General features: G+C 44.8%; 3 protein-coding genes across 3 annotated transcripts; 2 read left to right on the top strand and 1 right to left on the bottom strand.

The window, feature by feature from the left end:
* Positions 1-6,618: 6,618 nt before the first annotated feature.
* LOC307090769 (progestin and adipoQ receptor family member 4-like) lies at positions 6,619-10,392 on the top strand (the record flags this gene model as incomplete). The annotated part of the gene is made up of 3 exons (XM_079757536.1): positions 6,619-6,784; positions 9,119-9,337; positions 9,959-10,392. The coding sequence occupies 3 exons, from the start codon at positions 6,619-6,621 to the stop codon at positions 10,390-10,392; spliced, it is 819 nt and encodes a 272-aa protein (XP_079613662.1).
* A 560-nt stretch (positions 10,393-10,952) lies between these two features.
* pelo (pelota mRNA surveillance and ribosome rescue factor) lies at positions 10,953-15,487 on the bottom strand. Its single transcript, XM_079757405.1, has 13 exons — positions 15,308-15,487; positions 14,680-14,772; positions 14,095-14,245; positions 13,654-13,744; positions 13,047-13,210; positions 12,820-12,880; positions 12,307-12,468; positions 12,156-12,202; positions 11,990-12,063; positions 11,787-11,858; positions 11,594-11,668; positions 11,469-11,500; positions 10,953-11,330 (listed from the first exon to the last, which is right to left on the bottom strand). The coding sequence occupies exons 1-13, from the start codon at positions 15,346-15,348 to the stop codon at positions 11,236-11,238; spliced, it is 1,158 nt and encodes a 385-aa protein (XP_079613531.1). The 5' UTR covers positions 15,349-15,487; the 3' UTR covers positions 10,953-11,235.
* Positions 15,488-15,871: 384 nt separating this feature from the next.
* LOC307090350 (serine/threonine-protein phosphatase PP1-gamma catalytic subunit B-like) lies at positions 15,872-25,815 on the top strand. The gene is made up of 7 exons (XM_079756944.1): positions 15,872-16,229; positions 17,192-17,323; positions 19,309-19,539; positions 21,683-21,787; positions 23,211-23,434; positions 24,060-24,194; positions 24,782-25,815. The coding sequence occupies exons 1-7, from the start codon at positions 16,175-16,177 to the stop codon at positions 24,872-24,874; spliced, it is 975 nt and encodes a 324-aa protein (XP_079613070.1). The 5' UTR covers positions 15,872-16,174; the 3' UTR covers positions 24,875-25,815.
* The last annotated feature ends 481 nt before the right edge of the window (positions 25,816-26,296 follow it).

Below are 26,296 nucleotides of genomic sequence, written 5' to 3'. Positions count from 1 at the left end.
CAGACTGTGGACTCTCCACAGCAGGGGGCCAGTGGATGAAGATCCCCAGACCTGGTAGACAGTTTATTTATCTTTTTACTTACTTCTAACTCCCAGGAGAGCTAGTAAGGCGACCAGGCTAAATCCAAGGCTTCAGAACACAAGGGTTGCTAGTTGAACTTTTAGCGCTTGTCGTTTCAGATTATGGAGCAGAACTGGGGCCCTCTGGTACCAACCAGAAAGGTAAGACAACCACCCTGAAGACTACATTACCCACAATCCTTTAGTACTAAAGATGTTCACAAACCACCAGTGTGAAGTCTTCACAATCATCCTCTGGAATACAAACATAGTGACTGCTTTTAGTTCCTGTGTGTGTGTGTGTGTGTGTGTGTGTATGTATTTATGTATGTATATATATATATATATATATATATATATATATATATATTGAATGTCTTAACCTTTGGTTTGTGCTGAAAAGGTTATGGCGCAGGAGCTGCTTTCCTGAACAAATTTGGAGGCAAACCAAACGGTAATCTATTTGAATCTATATTTAAATCTTGCACCTACATAGTTTAACCCATAGAGGGCACTGATGCTAGATAACCTGCTGATGATGGAGGTGTTCTGATTGGACAGGACGCACTGCAGGGCCTTACCCTAATGGAGGAGGTGCTTATCCTAATGGAGGAGGGGCTTATCCTAATGGGGGAGGGGCTTATCCTAATGGAGGTGGGGCTAAAGCATCCAAACCAGGTAGACACACCTGCTCTCCAAAGACTAACAACCCACTCATGCGTTTTCTACATGAGAATGATCTGGTGACAGTGTTATAGTGTTATAGTATTTAATATGTATAAGACGTTAAGAAGGTTAATGTAATGTAACTTCAACAGGTTATGGTGCTGGAAAAGGAGGATACAATGTACCAGGACATGGAGCAGGTACACAAATGTATATACATGCATGTAGAGCATGTACATCATTGGATTAACCAAGCCTTGGAAGCCTCTGATCAGATAGCGAATCATATTACAGCATACCCCAGGCCACTTCATGAACACAACCTTTTAGAGCTCTTAAAAGATTTATGAATCCATAATTAATGGCAAAAACAAGATTTATTTTTAAATGCATAATGATCTTTCTCCCCCTCCCTTCCTCAGGTTTTGGTTCTCCTTACGGTCAACAACAGCCAGGTGAAGTGTTTTCTTTCTGTTTGTTAATTTTATTACAAACCAAACCAATTCACTGTGTAAACTAGCTTCACTGTGACGAATCAAGTGAAGCTAGTTTAGTGTTGGGGTAACATGAGACAAGTGAAGCTAGGTTAGTGATGGTGTACCATGAATCAAGTGAGGCTAGTATTGGTTATGTGACTGAGGGTGTGTTTGTGACTCAGGGTTCGGGGCGTACCCTGGGGCTGGTCACTATGGTTACCCGTCGTTTGGAGGGGCGCCGGCCAACGGTACAACACCCCAAAATCTTCTTTTCATTTTTGATTTCAATTATTCTCATAAAGTGTTTTGTAATATTACAATGCTGTATGGATGTAAATGTTATTATGTTAAAACAAATCTCAATCAGGGCCATAGAAGATCTTGACCAGGAAAACAGTTTATTTATTCTAAGTCTGTCATTGTTTGGTGGTGTAAAGTTTGGAATCAAATGTCTCCACAGGTTATGGCCATGGGGCCGGTGTACAACCAGAGTATGCAGGTAAGAGGAGGGGTGTTGGAGGTAGAGTGGGAGGGAAATCATCATATTGTCATATTTATTCACAATAACTAAACTAACATCTCTTTGGTCTCTTCTCCATGTCTTGGCCAAGGACTGCCTGCTGTGCATGGAAAAGCAGGTACAGGAAAACCTACATCCTACATATGTAGATATTACATATGTCAATAATAATAATACTAAGGAGAAAAAGGTGGTTTAGTATTACATAAATTGAGGTAGCTTTTTAGGCTCATCGTAACAAGGCCAGTGTTTGGTGGCTTAACGTTTGGAGTAAAATGTTCTTACAGGCCATGGCTATGGGACAGGAGTTCAACCAGAATACGCAGGTAAGGGGAGGAGGATGATAAGGTCATAACCCAGTATATAAGCATGATTTAGTATTCTAGTGTTTCTTGTTTTTCTTTGGATTCTTTTCCAGGTCTTGGTCAAGGAGTGGCTGCCTTCAATGGAAAATCAGGTACCAGCTTACACATTTATATGTGGTCGTGCACATTCATGTCATGCACGTTTATTCTTCTGTCTGAATTCTTCTAATCGCTTGGTTTCTGGTCCCTCAGGTCATCTGGGGGGAGCTGGAAACAGAGGACAGAACACTAAGGGACAATATGGTGGGAATCAACCCGACTACCTTAACTTTAACCTAACGTTTACTTAGCCTCCTACACCCTTAGCCTAACCTCATACCTACATACCATGACCTTTGTTCACCCTTAACTAAACCCTAACTTAGCCCCAAACTGCAGTTGCCTGGCAATTAATACCCGGCCCTACCAGTTGAGCTACACAGGACCACATTCCATATATAAGGCATGCATTGTGTTTTATGTGACTTTGTGTGTTTTGTATGTTACAGGTGCAGCTGTCCCTGTAGGACTAGACGGTAATACCACACCCCTTTCCTCTCTACCAATCAGAGACCCAACCCTGCCTCTCTAAAGTAGTATAGTGCTGTGTCTGCCGTTTGTGACCCTCAAGTGAAATAATCTTGGTTTTATTCCCTAATGTCCACAGTCCATGTGAAGGCATCCTTGAGCGACATGTGGCCCTAAGTCCTAACCGTATTCCTCCTTGGATGAAAACTTCTGCTAGATGACTTAACAGTAAGCAGCAAATGTGAGTTTCCTGTGTTGTCCCGACCCAGGAAGCAGTCAGTTTGAGGCCCAGCCAGCCGGAATGGACTCGGCAGGGAAAATGGGTGGAGCCGGGCAGATGGGCGGAGCCGGGAAGATGGGCGGGCCTTACGGGGGCGCGTATGGCGGTAGGTTGACCAGGACGACGCCACACACCAGGGCTCTCTGCGACTCTTGGTACAATAAAAAGTTTTCTGAACAGTTACCATGGTTACAGGGATGGGAGGGCTGCCGTACGGGGGCCAGGGGATGGGCCCCCAGAAACCCCTCACTAAGTATGGTAAGGGACACACACGCACACGCACACGCGCAAAAGACCCCTGACAGACAGAGATGGAAAGGTTGCTGACTAGCTCCCTGGTTACTATAGCAACATAGAGACAGAGTAAATTGCTTTGAGTGTTAGAATTGGTGAGAGACCAACCAGATTGCTTGTTTTCCAAACTCAACGTTATACCAGTAGGAGGATGTTAGCCAGGACGTGTCAATACATGGTTGTGAGGATGCGTGTTGTGATTCAGGGATTGGAGGACTCCCATTCGCTGGTCAACCTGTGGCTCTGGGGCCAGGGGCCGGACAGTATGGTGAGGGGACTGGTATACAGGAATCACATTCACATATATTACAGAAAATACGTCATATTACATATACATTCAAATTTGTATGCGTTACAGGATATTGAGATTAGGATGAACTGTTGGCATTATAATGTTATATCAAATATGTATGAAAGGTTTATAAGGTTAATGTTAATGCTTACTTTACAAGGTTATGGTGCTGGACAAGAAGGACACAATGCACCAGGATTAGGAGCAGGTGCACACTCACTCACTCACTTATTCACTCACTCACTCACTCACGCACACACAAAATCCCTTACCTGAGATTGACAATTCTTGTTGATCTCCAGCCAATGGGCTGAATGTTTAGGGGGGTGTGTTTAGGGGTCATGTGACTGTTTGACATCCTTTCTGTTTCCTCAGGGTATGGAGGACCTTATGGAGGACAGGCTCCTGGGGCTGATGGGAAATCTGCTGCCAAATATGGTCAAGGTTGGTCAAGCTTCCTCTGTCTTGTTCACCAATCAGCTTCCAGAAGTGTGTGTGTTTGTAGCTGTTATTAACAAAGTAAGAATAACAAGAAGAAACTGTATGAAAGTATATTCATATTTCATGTTTTTCTCTACAGGTTATGGAGGATGGCCGTCTGAATCTCAGCCACAAGGAGCATTTGGTAACCTGTCTGTCTCTCTGTCTGTGTCTGTCTGTCTATAACTCTTTCTTTCATATTCTCCTTCCTCAAGCTTCAACACATTTATTTTAATTTGGCAATATTTTATAACAATCTTAAAACATACTTTTTTAGCTAAGCTTTCTTCTTATCACATAATGCATCTTTGATTTTTTTTTATAGCTAACTGTAAACTCATTTATTTTTGTTGTGAGGTTCCCTTGGCTTTATAAAAAGCCTAAATACATTTTGAATTGATTCTGTCTTCCACAGCTGGACAACAGTACCAGCCAGAAGCAGCAGGGGATGCTCAAACGAAGTCCTCAGGAGGATATGGTGAGATACATAGAAAACGGTATCTTAATATTCCCAATCCTGGAGTAACCATCCACAAAACGCCCTGGGGACTGAAATACCTTTTCTTTCTTCTTCTTCTTTTTTTTTACTATAACAGGTGCCGGAAAGGTTCCCTATACAAAAGAGCCCCTCGATACTGCTGGTGAGTAGAAACTAATTTCAGTTCTGTGGTTCAGGACCCATACCAGAACTAGACCAGATGCAAAGTCGGTTTAGACTAGACTAGACCAGACCTAAACTAGTTTGTATGTCCTATGGTTCTCCTGTACTAGTTTGTATGTTCTAAGGTTCTCCTGTACTAGTTTGTATGTCCTTAGGTTCTCCTGCACTAGTTTGTATGTTCTAAGGTTCTCCTGTACTAGTTTGTATGTTCTAAGGTTCTCCTGTACTAGTTTGTATGTTCTTAGGTTCTCCTGCACTAGTTTGTATGTTCTAAGGTTCTCCTGCACTAGTTTGTATGTTCTAAGGTTCTCCTGTACTAGTTTGTATGTTCTAAGGTTCTCCTGTTCTAGTTTGTATGTTCTAAGGTTCTCCTGTTCTAGTTTGTATGTTCTAAGGTTCTCCTTTGTTCTAACAGGCGAGCCAGAGTCCCAGCAGCTGGGTGCAGGTGACATCAGACCTGGCCAATACGGTAGGGTGGGGTTAGAACTATTAATACATTAGTTTAAGGTGTAGTCTGTAGTGTTATGTAGTTGTATGTAACTCTGTAAACTCTGTTTAACTCTTTAAAAGCGTCACTGACTCTCTCTCACTCATCTCCTTGCAGAAATGGCCGGCTTGACCTATGACCCTGCATCCCTGGAGCCAGAGACGGCGGTGAAATCCTACGGTTAGACACACACACACACACACACACACACACACACACACATACACACACACACACACACACACACAGTTGATAATAACATTACAATTCCTCCCCCAGTGAAGGAAGTCGCACCCAGCCCCGTCCCTGAGGTGGAAGGAGAGGGGAAGTTACTCAATAAATACGGTGAGTACTTCTAGCAATACTACTGTCGGTACTTGATATTAATATGGATGATGATAATAGTGATCAATAATGACTATAATAATTATGAGGATGATGATGATGTCCCATCAGGTGACAAGAGCAGCAAATACAACAAGCAGGGTTTCTTTGGAACAGCCGGTTACCAAGGTAACGTGTTATCTCCTCCTTAAAGAGTTTGGTACTTTGGTTCTCCGGGACGTCTCTCACCCTTATCTTATCTCTTCTGCAGGTTGACCTCGGATGACCTCACCGTTCCACCATTCGTTTAAACTGTTGTAAATTGTTTTTAATTCCTAGTTTAGTGTTTTTTTTTAATTGTTTTATCATTTGACAAAAAGTGTGATTTATGTACCCATGTTTGGAGGTAAAAGATTCTTGTTTGTTATTCTGAGCATGTGTTGGCATGTTGTAAGTATGTTGTTAGTGTGTTGTGTGCATGTTGTAAGTGTGTCCATAAACTGTCATTAGCATGTTGAAAGTGTGCTTTGTGTCGTTTGATGCTAGCTCTAGCTCGCTAGCTAACACTCTAATGGGCTGATTGAGTCTCTTTTAGTTCTCATGTTTTATTTCATTCACTCTAATTTATTCACCATGAAAATGTTTTTATAGTTCATGTCAGTCTTTGATTAAATACATCCAGTTTGTTTCCATCTTGCTCACGAGTCTGTTTCGATGTTTACCTGCTCAGATTGATTGGTTACTTTAATGTATTAATAAATATACTTCTTCACGTGACATATATTTTGAAGAAAGAAAGCAAGTAGTTGCATATCCCGACTACTGGGGATGCATTCATAAATATGTATTGTATATATTTATTATTTAGAATCAGTATGTGTGTGTGTGTGTGTGTGTGTGTGTGTGTGTGTGTGTGTGTGTGTGTGTGTGTGTGTGTGTCCTATCCCGGGGTGAAGGCGGGGCCGATCATTGGATTAGAGCGGCTTTATTCTCGGTAAGAAGCACTGGCGGCTAATTGGCCCAGGAGGAAGCATGCCTTTGCTGATTGGCCCAGGAGGGAGCAGGCCACTTGGCCAGAGCCGCGGGTCAGCGACTTGACCGCACCTGTTCTTAAGGTGTGTGCTTCTGTCCACCGTAGGATGTAACCTTGAGGGTGCCTACCGGTTGCGGGTCGTCAGGGGCGACGGCTGTAGGCAGGCTGGGGTGATGGGTGCGTGTCACGGCCCTCGGCTGGTGGAATTCCACAAGACACCCAACCACCTGCAGTTCAACAAGTACGTCCTGACGGGCTACCGGCCCATCTCCAGCGCCCAGGAGTGTCTGCGCAGCCTCTTCTACATGCACAACGAGCTGGGAAACATCTACACACATGGTGAGTCCTCACACATCTACACACATGGTGAGTCCTCACTAAACTACACACAGTGGGGAATCTCACATCTACACACATGGTGAGTCCTCACACATCTACACACATGGTGAGTCCTCACACATCTACACACATGGTGAGTCCTCACACATCTACACACATGGTGAGTCCTCACACATCTACACACATGGTGAGTCTTCACACAACTACACACAGATGGGAATCTCACATCTACACACATGGTGAGTCCTCACTAAATTACACACAGTGGGAAATCTCACATCTACACACATGGTGAGTGCTCAAACATCTACACACAGTAGGGAATCTCACATCTACATACATGGTGAGTGCTCACACATCTACACACATAGTGAGTCCTCACATCTACATACATGCTCTCACATCTGCACACATGGTTAATCTGTCCACACAAATGTCCTTTGCGTCTACATACATGCTCTCACATCTACATGCATGAGGAGTCCTCTCACATCTACGGACACGTTCTCATATTTACATGAATGGTCTCAAATGTACTCAAATGCGCATGTTCTCACATCCACATGCGTGGCGAGTTTGTCCGACAGGTTGATGCACTTATTCCCAACCTGTGGGTCAGGACCCCAGTCGGGGTTGTATGATATACATATGGGGTCATGGGAAATGCGGCAAACTTCTACTTATCACTTAATGAACTTTATTACAAATCCCTTCTGCTGGGATTCACATACGTTCACTGAGACATTGGTATTGCTGGCCGATGTAGATTGGGTTAAAAGGATGTGTGCTGAAGCAGATGTGTATAAGTTGGAGTGGAAATAATTGGACATCAATTTGGCATTGGTCTGAACAAATTTGGGAACCACTGAGTTCTGCCCTCAGTCAAACATGAGGATGAAGAAATAACGCTGCCCAGATGGCATTGTCTTATAATGGTGATTACCTAGTAAGCAAATCACCACATTAAGGTGGTAATTAGCAAATAAGCATACAACCCATTATGCCGGTGTTAAGCTAGTTAGCAGAACACCCCATTGACGTGGTATTCATCAAATAAGCAGACACCCCATCAAGGTGGCAATTACCTAGTTTCCTACTTAGGCGATGTCATGACAAACGGTCACATGAGGCTTGCTGCCCTCACCTTCACCCGAATTATCCAATAGGAATGATGGGAGGAAGGGATCATGTCCTATAGGAATGCAAGGAGGGCGGGGATTAACTCTTATCTCTCCTTGGAATGCCTGGCCTGAAAATACGCCAGCGTCTAACACTCCTTTAGAGAGCAGCTGTAGCGCTGATGATGAAATATACAGGTTATCTGCAGGGTCTGCTAGGATCTGCAGGGTAGCTGCTAGAATAGAATGGAGACACGACCACTACATTACAAGTGTAACACACAGAAGACCCTCAAAGTCTGTGTCGCCCCTGCATGGAAAATGGGGATGCTTGTAGTGATGAATAATACTGAATAATAATAATAATGAATGTTTACGTGGCTTTTCTTGTCCTACAAAGCGGTACCTTGGATGAGCATGGTGAGGTGAGAACCCCAGGAAGTCTCCCTGTGGTGTGTTCTCCAGGCAGCCTACTCCTGTCCTGCATGCTAACTTCATTACATCTAATGCTCTTAGCAGTGAGATTAGCGAGGGACCTGGAGGAAGGCTTCCGGCCACAGAGACGGAGTCCTGCAGGTTTTACATCTACCAGAACCAACCTCTTTTAGGTCCATTTTTATCATAAAGGTCAGGAAGGGAGTCTCACAATCAACAGTTTCGTTCCCCTTTTATTTTGGTTAAATAAAGATCATAAGGCGTGCCAAAAATCACAATATTTCATTTTATGGGATTCATTGTCAGTACTATTTACTTATTTGTCCTATTTTGACATAACAATCGAATGTTGTCACCGATTCATTCTAGCTTTAGATACTGAGCTATCAGACACCACAGCCGGAGAAGTCTATTATGTCATCTGCCTTTCTCTTTATTCCTAATCCTAATCCTCACCTTTCCCTCTCACAACTCTTTTCTTTCCTCCTCACCCTCTCCCTTTCATCTGTCTATGCTCTTCTCTCCTCTCGTCGTCCTCCTCCTCTCTTCGCCCTCCTCCTGATGGAACCATATTGGTCTTAACTGTTTACTCACACTTCATTATTTAATTCATCACCCATTGCACTGATTGTCTTGTCATGCCTTGTCGTCACTGTCCATGTCCTGTTGCACTATATTTGTTAAATACACACACCGGAACGTAGAGAAAACTATGTTCTGCATAAATGGCAATAAAAGGTATCCTTCTCCTGCTCTCTCCCCCCTCCTCCTCTTCCTCCAGGCATCCCGTTCTTCCTCTTCCTGGTGCTGCTCCCCCTCAGCATCCCTTGGGGGGAGGTGGATAGTGTGTGGATCTGCGTGGTCCACTACCTGGCCTGTCTCTCCCCCACCGTGGGCTCCGTGCTGTACCACCTCTTTATGAACCACGTGGGGGGAGAGGGGGTCTACGACAACCTGCTCTCCCTCGACATGTTCGGGGTCTGCCTGGTCAACACCCTGGGTGGGTCCCTGGTTAGAGGAGACACCATGAGGGATCACACACTGATGGAGGAAGACGTCTTTGTAAGGGTTTATCTTAGGTAATAGGGAAGATATGGTTCAGTTGAGGCATTGAGTGAGAGGGGGTTTAGTTGAGGTATTAGGTTGGCTATGGTTCAGTACAGGTACTAGGTTAGAGAGCGTTGAGTCGAGAGATCATTCAGTATAGGTAATAGGTTAGAGATGGCTCAGTCTATGAATCAGGTTAGAGATGGTTAAGTGTAGGTAATGGATTAGAGGGGAGGTAAGGTTTATGTATTGGTCAGAGAAGCTGAGGTAATATGCTAGAGATTGTTAGATTTCAGTATTGGGTTAGAGAAAGGTCAGGTTTAGGGTCAGAGAAGGCTAGGTTTAGGTAATAGGTAAATAGATGGGTAAGTTGTGGTATTACCGTTACAGTTGGCTTGTTGCCATGTTGAAAGTCAAGGTCGGGTAAAGAGCAAACATTACTTCATAATAATTGAATGATGCATAAATACTTGAAAGATAATCCAGAATAATAATAACCAACTAGGCCTCTTTGCTGTCACCTGCAGCTAAACTACTGTATCAGTGTGCTGATGGCTGTCCCTTGCTCCGCCAGGTGCATTACCCATCATCCACATCACCTTGCTGTGTTACCCGGGCGTGCGCCATCTGGCGCTGCTCATCTACATCCTTCTGTCCGCCTACGGCATCTACTGCGCCACCACCGCGCGCACCAACGTGCTGCGGCTACGCGCCTTCGTGTGGCAGGGGGTGTTCCGCTTCAGCCTCTTCCTGTTCCGGATGTTCGGCCGCGGCGTGGGCAGCCCCCGGTCGCTCCGGCTCTTCTTCACCATGGACGCGCTGGCCGTGCTGGGGGGCGTGGTCAACATCGTGCAGGTGCCCGAGAGGCTGAGCCCGGGGCTCTTCGACAACTGGGGCAACAGCCACCAGATCATGCACGTGATGGTGGTGGGCTCCATCATGTACCTGCACTGGGGCACGCTGGAAGACCTGGACTGGATCAAGAGCTTCGAGTGTCCACTGGAGTGAGGTCATAGTTGTGTAGGAGCCCTGACGTCGTTGAGACGTAGAGGCGCAGATATGGGCCAGCTGGCCAAGATATAGAGGATAGATTTGGATTTTGAGGAGAAGATGTTCTGCTTAAAATAACATTTATTTATTTCTCATAAGTCTATTCAAGTTCCACCTTTATTGCCGATGTTCTATGTAATTCTAAAGAGTTCAAGTGAACTGTATTGTAAACTCTGCAGTATCGTGCGCTTCCTGCAGGGGAAGGTTTGTAGAGGCTTCGAGAGACAAGCTCAGGCTTTAATGCACTTTAGTTCTAGCTGTCGATACCGGTCTAATTCATAAGCTTATTAAGTATGAGTATGTATGGGATGTTTGTACACAGCAAGCTGCAGTGTTTTAACTGTGGATCTCAAAAAACATGCTTAACACCTCCTGGGGAAACTTGATACTAGGTTAAATTAAATGCAGTTTTTAAAGGCCTATAATATTATTTATAACACAGCCTAATAAATGTATTTTCCTATCATGTGTCTTGTTTGTGACAAAACAACTCACAGAATAATCTTGTTTGCACTTTTTAATGTCGTGAGGTATGTTCACAAAGGTTAAATCACTCACCTCAACCACCTAAGCTTCCCATAATGCACCTCACGCAGTCCTATCACAGGAAAAATATATGTTGTAGTTCTTTCAGCTTCAAAATAAAGTGTGGCTATTGGATAGAATGCCACATTCACCATGGCCACTGAAACTGAGTAATTCAAGTGTTTATGGATCTTGAAACAGCAAGCAGCAGGTCCCGACCCTGCAGGCGTTGGTTCTGGCCATGGTTGGGTTCCCCAGGGTTGTGGTCTCAAGGTGCTAGTCATCGTCTGAGCTGCTGTCATCCTCGGGCTCCGATAGGTCGGCGATGGGGAACCTCAAAATGGCCGCCACTCCACTCAGCTGGGTCAACTCTGTGAGGCAGAGCCAAAAAAACATCAGCAGCTGGTAGCCTGGTCTGTACAGTACTACTGTTCTCAGGTTCATTTTGCTATGGTTCTACAGGTCGAGTATTCTACAGTTTCATGCTCTAGAAGGGGAGAGATACTTACGTTCTCCAGACACATGAAGACTTGAAAATATCCTGGGGGGAGAAAGGTGAGATAAGTTATTTTAAATGCGTCAATACCTCAACATATACTCGACCAGAACGTTCTGGAAGCATCAGTGATCCTACCTGACCATTCCTCCATTGTCCTTCACGCTGTCCACCAGACGAACGTAACGACTCCTGGTAGCTACCTCCTGGTGCCTACAACATACAAATATGTTATTAAATACATGATATGCATTCACTGGTGGTGAGCGGTTACATTTGACACCAGTCATGCTAATAAGGGACGCTATTGGCTGAGCTGTGGAGTCGGTACCTGAAGAGCACGTCACTGATCAGCAGGGCGTCCACGGCCAGAGCCTCGGCTGCCTTCTCTACATGAGCCAGGCTACACACACACACACACACACACACACACACACACACACACACTTATTTTCTGTTCTCTTGTTTTAAAGACTAGTTGGGGTTCAAATAAAGGTTCTCTAGTAAGGTTAGGATGGTTCCAGTTCCTCTCACCCGTAGAAGGCTCTGTCAGGCTCATGCTGCAGCATCTTGTAGAATTCTTCCAGCGCTCTGACCTCCGCTGCAGCCTTAAAACACACAAACACACACATAATTAGTGAATTAGTGTAAGCGTTAGGGATCAGCTGTCACGTGTCGGTGTGTAGCCACGGTAACTCACCTTGGTGTCTGAGAGCCTACTGGTGACGGTTGGGTCTGACAGGACCTCTGTTCCAACACAACGACACCAGAACAGTCAGTCAGAAACATGGACCCTACAGGCTGGTTAAGGCCTCATCAAGGGTGGTTCTACGTTCTGGTTCCGTCCCTACCTTTCAGCGAGTACTTGTGACCTGAGGAAGAGTGGACCAGCATGAACTTGGCCCGGTTCTCCAGCAGAACCTTGTTGTCGTGGCGCACGGCCTCTCGGTACAGGTAGCTTATGAACTGGTCCTTCACGAAGCCTGGGCTGGCCACCAGCACACACTTCACCACTACGGGAGGATACCACATTCATCCTTAATGATTATTCAGAATTCATTATATCTATATGCAAGAAAAGATTGATTTCATCATACATCCATGGTATTATCCATCATAGTATTCATCCTCAGCTAACACACCACTACAGGATAATGGTACGTACATCATAACATATACAATATTATTACATTTCATAATATATTTATCATAATATCCATAATCAAACTGATTTACACAATCGAAGAGATCAGTATAAGTAGAGATCTTTTGGCTCCAGGCTCTGATCCCATGACCTAGCACAGCAGGGTATTAGAGCATGGAAATGGGTGAGGAGGAAGCAGGTGTTTAAGTGTCAGACTGACCGTCAAAGTTGATGTGACGGAGGATCGCCTGCATTACTGCCTCATAGAATCGCTCCAGCGCCTGAAAGACAGACGGGCAGGCAGACAGTCAGACAGGTAAACAGACAAACAGATGGACAAACATATAGAGAGAGACTGAGAAAAGAGAAACGCATTCCCAATAAAAAAAACTGTCCAACCCATTTAGAGCGTTCTGATCCAATCCATGTGAGGGGGGCGGGGCCTACCTTCTCGTGCTGGGTGCAGCTGCCCTTCCTCTTGCGGGGGATTGTGACCTCCACCTTGGCCCGTAGCAGGGTCATGGCAGGGGTCACCAGGACCACGTTAGCCAGCCCCTCCTGCATCACCACCGCCGCAACATCCGCCTTCTGGGCTGCATCACATGCCTGCTCTGTATGAGAAAGAACATGCTTATTACACACCTATTAGCTTACTCTTTAGACGCAACACACTTATAGCATTCCTATCGCACAACTGTTCAGCAACAATAGAGTACACACATATCATAATTGTCATGTGCTCCTATTTAGTCTGAACTCTTCCAAATAGCCGATAACCTCTTTTTAACAAATGGTGTCTGTGTGGTCGATTTGAACTCCTTATTTTGGAGGCTGGGTTTAAGATTATGAGGAGATGTATATGCTGAATTTAGGATACATGCTGAGGTTAGGATGGATGCCGAGGTTAGGATAGGCGCTGAGGTGACAAGGAAGGATGCTGAGGTTAGGATACATTTGGCATATAGGATGGATGCTGGGTTATGATGGATGCTGAGGTACTAAGGAAGGATGTTGAGAAGGGATGCTCTTTAGGCCATCCAGGGCCCATCCTTACCGATGCGGTCAAGCACCACGCTGTCCCACACCTTCTTAGCCAGAGTGAACTTCCTGTTGAGCTCCAGCTCGATGGTGTGGTATGCCCCCATCTGGTGGACAGAGAGAACTACGTCATCACACCATCACCATCATTATCATTATCATCATCAAGCTGACGGACAGGCAGACACACATGAGATGGCAGACGGAGAGACAGACTGTGCTTAGAGACACACAGACGGAAATGTAAATGGACATACAAGAGAGATAGACACAGACGGGACGGGAAAACATTTGGACAAACAACAAGATACACAGAAAGACAGCTAGACCGACATAGCGACAGGTAAACATCTAGACAGACAACTAGATAGACAGACAGACAGACAGACAGACAGACAGACAGACAGGTAGATAGAGATACCGTCAGGTAAACAGCTAGACAAACAGCCAGACAGACCTTGACATACTGGTTTTCCTCCAGGTTGGTCCCCTTCACTCGGAGCTGACAGGCCTGGGAGTCGAAGTCAATGGTCTCGACGCACACGGTGAGCATGATCCTGACCCGGGAGCTGCCCACGCTCCCCGTCGACGTCTCGGTCTGCACCTTCCTGGTGGAACGCAGCAGACGTGCCGCTCAGGGTCCACGCTACTCTCCCCAAAAAGAATGCCCTCGCACTAAAGGCTCAGGTACGGTTCCACGTCGACGCAACGCAATGACAACGCAGACGCTTTGACGCAGTCGTGAACCTGTTTCGGTTCTGCGTCTGGCTTTAGGGAGCGGACCAATCACAGCCCTTGCTGCTGCACGCGGTGTTATCATTTTTGGGAGGCCCCCATGCGTTGAGTCGACTGGGGACCATATCTGAGCCTTATCTAACCCATCCCTTGCCCTAACCCTTACCCTCTAAATTAAAATAATAACACCAACAACAATTAGCCCAACCCAGTTTCTTTGGATAATAGTGTCTCCTAAATGAGTAAATAGTAACGGTAGCAATATTGTTAGGTGCTAAACACACCCATGTCTTTACTAGTAGGTTACCTGATAGTCGAGGCGCGCAGGCTGTCCCCCATCTGCAGCAGGTTGTAGGTGTGCCACATGTCCTCCGCCTCCTCCGGCATCAGGGTCACCTGACTGGACAGCGACAACAACAACATCAGTACTAGCATGTGTTTATTGGTCTGCATTAGGAGTGCCGTTACTTGATGGCTGAAGGGTACGTGCCACCCGGGTTTATCGGGCTAACTCTGGACACTACCACAGCAATAATTAGCATGAAGAAAGTGTCACCCACAGTAATTATTACTGTGGTAGTGTCCAGAGTTAGCCCGATAAGTGTATTTCATGGAAAACAACCACATGTCAGTTGGTTTATTTTTATATAATTTTTAATTAAATTATCCAATTAATCCTTTTCACAAGTCATCTTCAGTATGTGTTTTGACAAAGCTTGCCAACAACAGCCCATGCTAACTATGTACTGCTAACGAGTAAAGAGATAGATCCAACACTCGTTTTTCTAACAGATCTTGAAATATCAGGAAAATACGTTTCATCACTACTGCTAACACCTTCAGTGCTATATAAATACTCAACTGTGACTTGCCGCTGAGTTTACACATGTGGCATATAACGTGTATTAGGCAGACTAGCATTGATGCTAACTCACCCGGCATTATCTTTTTCAATATCTTTATGTAGCAACTTCATGATCGTGCAGTTGTGCAGTGCTATTTGATCATACTACTTTTTCAGAGTGTCGAGTTTGACTGTGTTAATCTCCAATCGTGCCATATTGGTCTCTATAACCATTCAATCCGATTCTATACTTGAGGCATGAATCGCTCAAGTCGCCTGTGCATTACGTCATGCCCAGCCTGAAAAACGACGCTGTTCCATATATGGTCAATTCCGGGGGCGTCGCTTCTTGTAGTTGAGTACGACCTACATACTAAATTGGATACATTATATCTATATTACAATTTTGTGTTCCGAAGAGAAATGACGTGGATATTCAATGTGCATGGTTATATAGGCTTAGAGATAGCAAAACCGCTACGACTTTGCGTTGTGTTTAAGGTTGTTTTGTTAACACTATCCCCTTGTTTACGATTGTGACAATTTGACTGACGCCTCACTAAGCCAATCAATGTGACTCCCCTACAGCAGAATACATTATCGTCCAACGCCAAGGCGGGAATACTTTCTTTTTCTCCACACTTCCGCTTCCGCCTCCCTCTCAGCTAACCTCAAGCTAAGCTAACTGCTGTCGAGGCTTGTTCGTATTCAACTAATATCCAGACATAAACCATCAATGCAATGAAATAGTCGACTAATGCGGGCTCGTCGCGTTGTATTTAAACACGTATGTGAACCTTTTCGACGGCTGAATCTAGTTTCAGAGGTTATATTCCCGGTCTGGCCCAAGGTTAGCAGGGGGCTAAGTTCGGCTAAGGCAGTATCATCGCAGAGATTCACTCCAAACTACACCAAACTAGGAGAGTTTATTATATTTTATTGAACTAGAGGGGATAGTATGGCCGAGGCCGACAAACTCAACATCGATTCCATCATACAACGCCTCCTGGAAGGTAAGAGCATCTATGTTTGCAGTTTAATTTCGATTTTTGGTGCTATTTCGACTGAACAGCGTTACTCAACTTGGATCCCCGATGCTTTAGTTTCTAACTAAATTACGCAGGGAATAAAAATGAGCTACATTGCATTATCATGGTTTTCATGTGTATATTTTATATCTTTTCAATAAGATGAAAGGCAGAGTAACGTTTTGGCATGCACTATTGATTTATTTTTGCATTTATTGTTAAATACCAAATACACTGTACATTGCACTTATTCAAGATACTTAATTGTGTAGCATCTACAGTAGCTGCTATCATTGCTTTACACGGGGAATGGGTTAGCCTAGCGATTGTAATACTTGCACTTGGTTCTATGAACATCTTTACTGTACCGACAGCGATATATTGTTTCACTTCTTATGACAAATGTACTTATCGTAACAAATGCACTTATTGTAAGTCGCTTTGGATAAAAGCGTCTGCTAAATGCCCTAAATGTAAATGTACATAATTCAAATATGAATGGCTTTATCAAAATGGGTTGGATCAAATATGTTCTTCAATATAAGTAATTGCATTTTTCACAGGGAGTTTCATGCAGTAATGGGTTAACTCATGTCATGCTGTTATAACTGTACTACGTTATCAATATAAGATAGTACTTTATTAATCCCGGAAATGCTGTTGTCCCAACAGGTTATACATGCCAGTAATATAAAAAATAAGTATGACCTCTGTATTGAAAAATGATACACTTAAGGTTATTATAATAGTTAATGGTCAAATCAATAATGCATAAATTAATGGATTTGTTAGGTTGGCTCTATAATTTCTCTCCTTTCTTGTCTTGAATAAGACATGAGTCCAAGTCATTGTGCTGTCTGTATAGAACATGTTCACCCTGCAGGCAGCTGTAAACACAGTGTTGATCTGTTCTGTTGTCCACTGATGCCACATTGTTGTGTTCCCAGTGAAGGGCTCCAGACCCGGTAAGAATGTTCAGCTGACGGAGAACGAGATCCGCGGCCTGTGCCTCAAGTCCCGGGAGATCTTCCTCAGTCAGCCAATCCTTCTGGAGCTTGAGGCGCCCCTCAAGATTTGCGGTGAGGCTCAGGGGTCTTTAGGGGCCTTCGTAGATAGGGCAGAGCTCAGAGTAACGGCAAATTATGACATGCTTTCTAGGCAGACTCTGATGGGAATGCCTCATGGAGGTGTAGATGAGCACTGAACCCTTTGGATATGGAAAGCCATTTGGGACAAAACCGTCTGAGAGTATACCCCTTAACAAGGCAAAATGGACCATGAAAAAAAAAAAAACAGTTTAAAACACCGGGAATACACGGAAGAAAGGGCCACGTTTAGACGGCGAAAATTAACCCCTAAATTCAAAGTCAATAATACTGCATAGTTTTTGCATATATGTGCAAATATTTTAACGTTAATATAACGATTACATAGTTACCCAAATCTATGTATATTTGAGAGTGTGAAGACTCTGTTATATATATGAAATGATGATGGTTAGTATACGTACCAACCACGTCTCTAGCATGTGATGCTGAGATTGAGGCCTACACAACTTCAGTCTGTTGGACACCATTGCCTTGTACTAGTTCACTCCGTCCAATGTGGTGAGTTAAAATGCATCCCAGGATGGCTTTATAAAAGAGGCTTAAAACAAGGAAAATAAGCAAAGCTTAGAAGGAGCCCTAAATTTGTTTTTAATTTATCGTTCTAATATGGTGGTGTTTCTTTATCATGGTGGTAGCTGAATAACCTACTCTTAATTTTCCCATCTATCAATAGATTACCCACAAACTTCAACACGCTAGGATTTGTTTTGCATTTACAAAGCTCTAAAGCAGGAACTCTGACCCTACCTCATTGTCTTTCACCAGAAGAATACAGAATATTACTTTCCATTAAAGCTTGCATAAGTTACATTTGCAGCTCCTCCCTTAGAATTCAGCTGCACTGTACCAGTCCAGCTGGTACAGTGCCTTTTAAACAAGGCAGCTGAAGGACCAGCTTGGCCCATACCCCAAGTGCTCAAGTGTACTCCAGTTCACAGGTCAATATGTATGTGAAGTAATGCTTTCCCGACAATTACTTGTAAATCATTTATTCTCAATTGGCCAATGCTCCCACATAGCCAACTTAAATTGGACTGGAAGCATTGATACGACGTTCATTTATTACAGGTTTAAATTAGCATACCAGTTGACAGAATTTCCAAATTAGACATAGGTGTAGGAAAATATGAATGTATATGATAGACCTTTTGAAAAGCCAAATGAATTGTATATGCTGTTTGATTTGACTCAGCAGAAGTCACTATAAAGGCACTAGGTTTTAAACACTTTACATGTTGATGTGCACATTGTGACCGTCTAATGACGCTTACATTTCCTGTGTCAACATGGGTTCATTTTGGACGTCTAAACAGGGTTATTAATCCCATGTTTATGTGGGTATTGTAAACGCATACATTTTATACGTGGTCCATTTGGTCGTGTTATGGCGTATTTTCCGAAATGTTTTTTTCCCCAATGGCCTTCCATGTCAGGGTCCGGCAGGATAACTATGTATTCTACAGAGGTGATGAGGGTGAAGATCAGACTGTTGTTGCCTCTCTTCCCGGTATCAGTCCCTCCTCTCCCCTCAAGCATTCCCAGGACGTGTTTTTAGGTGCAGCTGTCTGATGTTTTGATATTAAATGGTATTCGGCATCACTTGCCAGGAGTAGACGCACCCCTGCTTGTTCAGAGCTGCCTCTTCATGGTTCCGCTCTGAGTGTGTCTGCATTCAAAAACACACCCAATCCTTTGAACCCTTGCTAACAATTTTCTTCTCACGTGAACACTACACTAATTATCAAACTACCCTATAGGAAAACATAATCTCCTGGTAATACCAGTCTAACTAGCATATACTAGCTACTTGTCTGACCCTCACTTGTCATGAATAGCCCTATTGATCGTAAACAGAAGGAAGCTTATAAGCTGTTGTACTGAAAAGCTCATGACTTTCAGAGGCAATGCAACATGGCTACCTGTCTTCCATCTCATCACACCTCTCCCCTCGACAGGTGACGTCCACGGGCAGTACTACGACCTGCTTCGGCTTTTCGAGTACGGGGGCTTTCCTCCGGAGAGCAACTACCTGTTCCTGGGCGACTACGTAGACAGGGGGAAACAGTCCCTGGAGACCATCTGCCTGCTGCTGGCCTACAAAGTCAAGTATCCGGAGAACTTCTTCCTGCTCAGGGGCAACCACGAGTGTGCCTCCATCAACAGAATCTATGGCTTCTACGATGAGTGTGAGTCTCTCTCTCTGCACCCACAACAACTCAAAAAATAGACACAAATGCAAAATCAACCTCGACCCAGGCACACGCGTCTAAAGAAAGCCAATGTTTTTGAGAATGCATAGATAATCTACAGAAAAAGAGGCGTGTACAGTCTCCTGGGTAGAGGAACCTAGTGTATTTCACAGACAGAAGTGTGATTTTGTCTTTAAAGGATCTAGAGTCCATCTAGAAACAGCCCGCTATCTAGCTCAAAGTCCATCTAGAGACAGGAGGAGGCTGTTGTCTCGCTCCTTAGGAATGCCCGATTAGCTGTGATTAATCCTAGTTAATACGCTGGGACATACCTCAGGTTTAAAGGTCCTGCCCAGAAACTGCTGCTGCTGCTGCTGCTGCTGTTGTACAGGTCATCAGATGAACAATTGCGTGTCCGCCCCCACTCTGTGGAATCAGCCCCCCCCACATCCGCTGTGCCGCATCCGTGGAGACTTTCAAAAAGACATGAAAGCAAACCTTTTCTCTTGAGGTCTATGGCCTCTATCTCAGGACCCCACCCAGCGTCTTGCGCATGTTGCACTCTCACTCACTTGCCTACCCTCACCTCCCACTCTTGTGAAGCGACCATAAGTATCCCGAAAGGCGCTATATAAAATCAATTTTTATTTTATTATTATTATTATTAAACAATACTTTTGTGATGTTTAAGTTGTGTCAAACAGTCTGCAAAGTGTTAACAATATCAGCTCATAAAAACCATGGCTAGTGATTATCTTATTGGTTCCTCATCTGGACGATAGTCTAGCCCCCATCGCCCTGGGTTACCGGGCTTCAGTCCAAAGTGCGGCAGATCCCTACATGTTCCTCGAGTGGCTGGATGGCATTCCAGATCATTCTGACCAGACCAGTCCTGCTGGCAGGGTTGCATCTTATTTAGGGCCTAGCTCAGTTGTAAGTGCTAGCACACGGCGCTTACGCTAGGGCTTCCACTGATGGACAGCTTCCTGTAGGTTAAATCTTTCTCTGCAGACCCTGCAGTTAGCAGCTGACTAGCATCCCCCTAGTAACTATCACCACAACAACAATGTTAAAGACAATGACGCAAGCCGAGCGTATCAGCCGGGCCCCGATGGCCACACCCTGCGTTGTGCCTTGTAACCTGGGGTTGACTCAGAGCGGGCTAGAGCCAAGCCTTCAATACAGCCTGAAGTTGATCGATTGCCTCGGTTACACTCTGTTGCTCTTTTCAACTTGGTGTTTGTGATCAGATCACACAATTCACTAAAAGTATGGACTCTCCAAAATCAGAGTTAATTTCCCACTCTGTGATTTAGACACAATCTAGCCACGATCCAGAAAGCGAACTATGCATCTAAAACTACTCCCCTAACCCTTAAAATTAATGTTTAATATGAAACCCACTTTAGCCACAACCCGCTGTTCTTTGCTTAACAATGGCTGTAGGACTTGGCTCTGAAAATTCATGCTTATAATTTGCATGAATAGATCAGATCACAAATCTGGCCAGAATTTGAACTCAAAGGTCATGTGTATTCTGTGAGTTTCGATGTCAAAAGATAAAAGGCAAGCGTAACTTACGCCTAGAATAGTTATGATCCGACCTCTTGAGAACAAAAGGATTAAAACCACAATTCTCACGGCCAAAATATACTTGTTCCTGTGTTTCGAAAGCCAAAACACAGGCCTGCGTCATTTGTGCCCTGTGTGCATTGCTACATAATGTGGTTGAAAACATTAGGGTCCTACTTCTCTATGGGTTGCGCTACAAACATGAACTGATATTCACATGCTGTGTGCTGGGCCCCTGATGTGCATACAGGTTGTGGGATGTTAATTACTTTGTAATGTACAGCCTTAAATACTACAATCAGCTTGGTGTGGTGGGATGTGCATGCAATCAATTTGAAAGCTCATACTATGGGTAGATGCTGAGGGGGTTCAATTAATGTGTGGGAAACCAGGTGTTTGAGTCACAGGGATTGGACCTAAGAAATGTGGCCACGCCCCCAAAAGATTGGGAAGCCCCTGTCTAATAGAACTGAAATCCTCTGTCTTAACGGCTTTTAGAACAACTTGAGATTAATCCTGGCTGTGGTGTTATGTGGGTCCTAACGGGTGTAATGTGTTACTCCTACAGGCAAGAGGCGCTACAACATCAAGCTGTGGAAGACCTTCACAGACTGCTTCAACTGCCTCCCGGTGGCCGCAATCGTGGACGAGAAGATCTTCTGCTGTCATGGAGGTAGGGCCACCAATCACAGGCCAGCGAACCTGGTCCCACCATATATATTCCAATTCATACAGAACATTACTGTTATTAGTACCAATAATAATAATAATAATAATAATAATAATAATAATAATAATAATAATAATAATAATAATAATAATAATAATAATAAAAAAAAGAAGGGAATACGATAATCCTACTTTATACAATAGAATTGTAGATGACATGTAGACATTGATGGTGTGCTTCATTATTGACCATGAAAGAAAACACTTTCAACATAGTAAACAGTTGAACTACTAGGTGAAAATTATGCAAGGTTTAAATTAAATATTATTTGTTGCTTTCACAAAATTAAGCATCGGTTTTGGCCAAAGTGAACTGTGAATAAAATTGTTTATGCATTTTTGAGGCAAAAAATTCAATTCACTATCTATTAGGGGTGTAACGGTACACGTATTTGTACCGAACCGTCACGGTACAGGCACTTCGGTGCGGTAACAGAGGTGTACCACGGTTCGTAAATGTGACGTACGTAGCGTTAATATGGCAAATGTAAAGGCTTGTTTTGCGATGCGGAATTTAAAACTTGAAGTCGGAGTTCCACCCGGACCGTTTAGCCAAAGTATACTACTCCGACTCCGTAATCCGCTCAGCAGCTCTCCGTCTGGATGTCGGATACGCAATGCAATTCGCCACCCGATCTATCTTATACGTTGACTACAAACCATGTAAGCCGTGTTGTAAATAATCTTCCAAAGCTTTTCAAATCTTATTTGGTGTTTTATTGGTCCTTAAGGTGCAAAGTCAAACCGGAGAAGTGATTCAGGAAATGATTTTGTGGACCAATCACAGCCCTTGCCGTCTCCGTTGCGTCGACCAATAGGTCCATGGCGTCGACGGATAGTTAAAAATATTGGATGCGCACGTAAGCTACAGAGAGGGTCTCCGACAGGCTCTCCGGCTATGGAGAGGGCACTCCGTGTACGTACAGCACTTTAACATGCACACGCATTTGAAAAGGCACCATCCAGGTGTTACCATCACCGTTGCTGTGGGAAAAAAAACGACCTGTGCAAACCCAGCTCACAACACTATTTCAACAACCCCTGTCTGGGAATTCAGAAATGCAAATGCCATAACCAAGTTTATTGGTGTTTTCATTGCTGCTTATCTACGGGTTGAGAAACGAGCAGTTTTTTCAAATTTTCCCCTTAACTAATAACAGTACTGTACCGTGACTTAAAAACCGAGGTACGTACCGAACCTTGACTTTTGTGTACCGTTACACCCCTACTATCTATCAAAAATGAAAGCGCTTCGAGTCCAGGTTTGGCGGTAGGCAGCAAACCGAGCCAGATGTAAGCCCAGGGTAGTTGTAGGAACCAGACAGTACCGGGTGGTTGTGCCAGACCGGTCTCCCCTCCGCCCCCAGGCCTGTCTCCAGACCTCCAGTCCATGGAGCAGGTGAGGCGCGTGATGCGGCCCACCGACGTGCCGGACCAGGGCCTGCTGTGTGACCTGCTCTGGGCCGACCCCGACAAGGACGTGCTGGGCTGGGGGGAGAACGACCGCGGTGTGTCCTTCACCTTTGGAGCCGACGTGGTCACAAAGTTCCTCCACAAACACGACATGGACCTCATCTGCCGTGCTCACCAGGTACGTAGGGCCTGTTACAGGAGGGCTGCACACGGCGAGCTAACAATTCAGTGGCCTCTCTGCATGGAAGGAATTACCTGGATGCATGATAGAATTATTGGTTAAGAAGTGCTCGTTATGTGCTTTCAGAACTTTTGATCACATGATTTAAACCCTTATCACAATGCTTTACTAGCACCTTACATCGCAATATGCTAGCACGCTCTGCCCTACTATCCTACACCCTACTGCACTTCACCATTATATACTACATCCTAGCAGAACACACCCTTCTACACCCTACCACTTGACACACCTGATCATGTCACACCCTATCAAACCCTCCGACTTTATACCCGACTATTACACCCTACCCTTCTGCACTAGCCCCTAGCACTCTACACCCTACTGAACTACACCCTAGGATGATGCATCCTACTACACCTAACCCGAGCACGCTACAGCCTTATAAACTACAATCTAGCACACCCCACCCTTCTCCACCCTACCAGTTTAACACAGCTACACCTTAGCATGCCCTAAGAACCTAAGAAATGATGCATCCTACTACACCACACCCCACTACACCCCAACGGTCTGGCAGACGGAGCTGTAAGTCCTATGCCTCTGTCTTGGTCTCCCTCAGGTGGTGGAGGATGGCTATGAGTTCTTCGCTAAAAGACAGCTGGTCACGCTGTTCTCCGCTCCTAACTACTGTGGCGAGTTCGATAACGCCGGAGCCATGATGAGCGTAGACGAGACGCTCATGTGCTCCTTCCAGGTGAGCTCTCTCTCTCTCTCTCTCGCTCTCGCTCTCTCTCTCTCTCGCGCGCGCGCGCTCTCTCTCGCTCTAGCGCTGCCTCCACGAGGGGGAGAGTCTGACCTCCTCCTCCTTATGTAAAATAGTCTATCAAACGGGTAGACTTTCCCCGGGTGGTTGTGCGTTTTATTTAATTTGAGTCGTTTAGCAGACTACGCTAAGCATGCAATCAAATTGGAGCTACAAAGAATCCTGCATAGTGCCTCTAGAAAAAACACAACTGTGTGGTGTGACAGTGCAGTGTAGCTGAAGGAATCTGAGCACAAGGATAGTCTTTTTTAACTATTTTGTGTATTTTTAAAGGCTAAGATTTGAAAAGTTGGGAACGTTGTAGGGTTCAGTTTGAACAAGGCCAAACTCTTGGCAGGTGGGCCGTACCCGTTGGTTGGGTGGCTGTCAGATGAGGTTCCTTGTTGGCGAATGTGTAGAACTGGAGCTGACCAACATTCTTTAGTGGTTGGACCTGTGTTTAGTGTCTAGATAGCAATGTTCCTGTGTCATTCAGTTCTTGTATATCGCTGATGTGTCTCTCTCTCTCTCTCCGGTAGATTCTGAAGCCCGCCGATAAGAAGCTCTTCTACGGAGTGGGAGGCCCGGGCACGGGAAGGCCCGTGACTCCGCCCCGCAAAGCCAAGAAATGACCCCAGTAGCCCTGCCCTCTCTACCTCTCCTCCTCCAGTACCCCGCCCTCTCTACTGCTACTTCAGTAGTCCCGCCCTCTACCTTTCCTTCCCCTGTCCTCCATTAGTCCTGCCCTCTACCTTTCCATCTCCCATCCTCCAGTAGTCCCGCCCTCTCTACCTTTCCACATCCCATCCTCAGTAGTCTCGCCCCCTACCTTTCCACATCCCATCCTCTAGTAGTCCCGCCCTTTCTGCCTTTCCTCCTCCAGTAGTCCCGCCTTCTATCTGATGAGTGGGCGGGACTTTCCCCAAGGGGATGAAATAAAATATCTACAATATCTTTCCTCCCCCTGTCCTCCAGTAGTCCCGCCCTCTCCTCTTCCTATAGCCCCCGCCCTCTCTCCCTCTCCTCCCACAGGCACTCTGTGCCTCTTCCGTTTTTAACCTCTTTAACATGTAAACCTTTCCTCCCTCTAGACACGTGTGTACCCTGACGGACACGCGTGTCGGTCTGCTTGCGATCATTTTAACAGTGTGTAAGTACGGGTGTTTGTATGTATGTGTGAGTGTTTGTGTTTTTGTGTGTGCACGTGGGCTGTGGAAGTGATAAAACCACTCTGCCCCTGAGTCCATTTCTTCGCCATCAGGACTGAAAAGCGTTTGTGTTTGCGTGTGTCTCTGCGCGAGTTGTGTATGTGTGTGTGTTGGTGCGTGCTGGATTCCTGAGCAGACACACAGTGTGTGTGCGTTCGTGTGTGTGTGTGTGTGTGTGTGTGTGTGTGTGTGTGTGTGGTGGCCAACAAGCACACAGACGGGTGATTCCGAGCGGATCCTGCAGACCTGCCCCCCCCCCCCCCCCCAAAGGTCTCGACACATTTGATTACTTGAAAGAGATTTTTTTTGTGAATTCGTTTTTGTAGTCTTTCATCAAGTCGACCAATAAAAGTGAGATTCTGAGTTCAAAACACGCGTCTTCTCCTTTTTCCTTCCCACAATGCAATCTGAACATGCAGAGTCCTCTGTACAGGAACCACACACACCTGGTCTCTAGAAACCAGGTCATCAAGGCTTTTATTATTGTGAAGATGTGATGTATAAAAATATACTTTTATTCTAACCTCAATTTGTCTTGCAGTAAAATAAACAAACCGGAAAACGTAGCAGGATAGACTTAAGAGGGAGCTGTGCTGTCAAACGCCCTGAGAGACATGTATACTAGAAGCCACATTGTCCTTTGAATTGTACGTCCACATTCCTGGCAAAAAAAAAAGTAACCATTCTCAATTAATTTAATGAATTGAGTCGTTTTATTCAAGGATTTATAAAAATATATACATTATAAATTAGAATAACATGATTCAAAATGTGTATAAAGACGACTCATTATCTGTTGAGAATAGTGTTCTATCCAGAATAACGGCTGCTCCACCAATGACGCCA

The sequence above is a fragment of the Pollachius pollachius genome, assembly GCF_949987615.1.
Source record: "Pollachius pollachius genome assembly, chromosome: 19".
NCBI classification, from domain to species: Eukaryota; Metazoa; Chordata; class Actinopteri; order Gadiformes; family Gadidae; genus Pollachius; species Pollachius pollachius.
The sequence above is the reverse complement of the archived record's forward strand: the minus strand, read 5'-3'. Positions and strand labels throughout refer to the sequence as shown.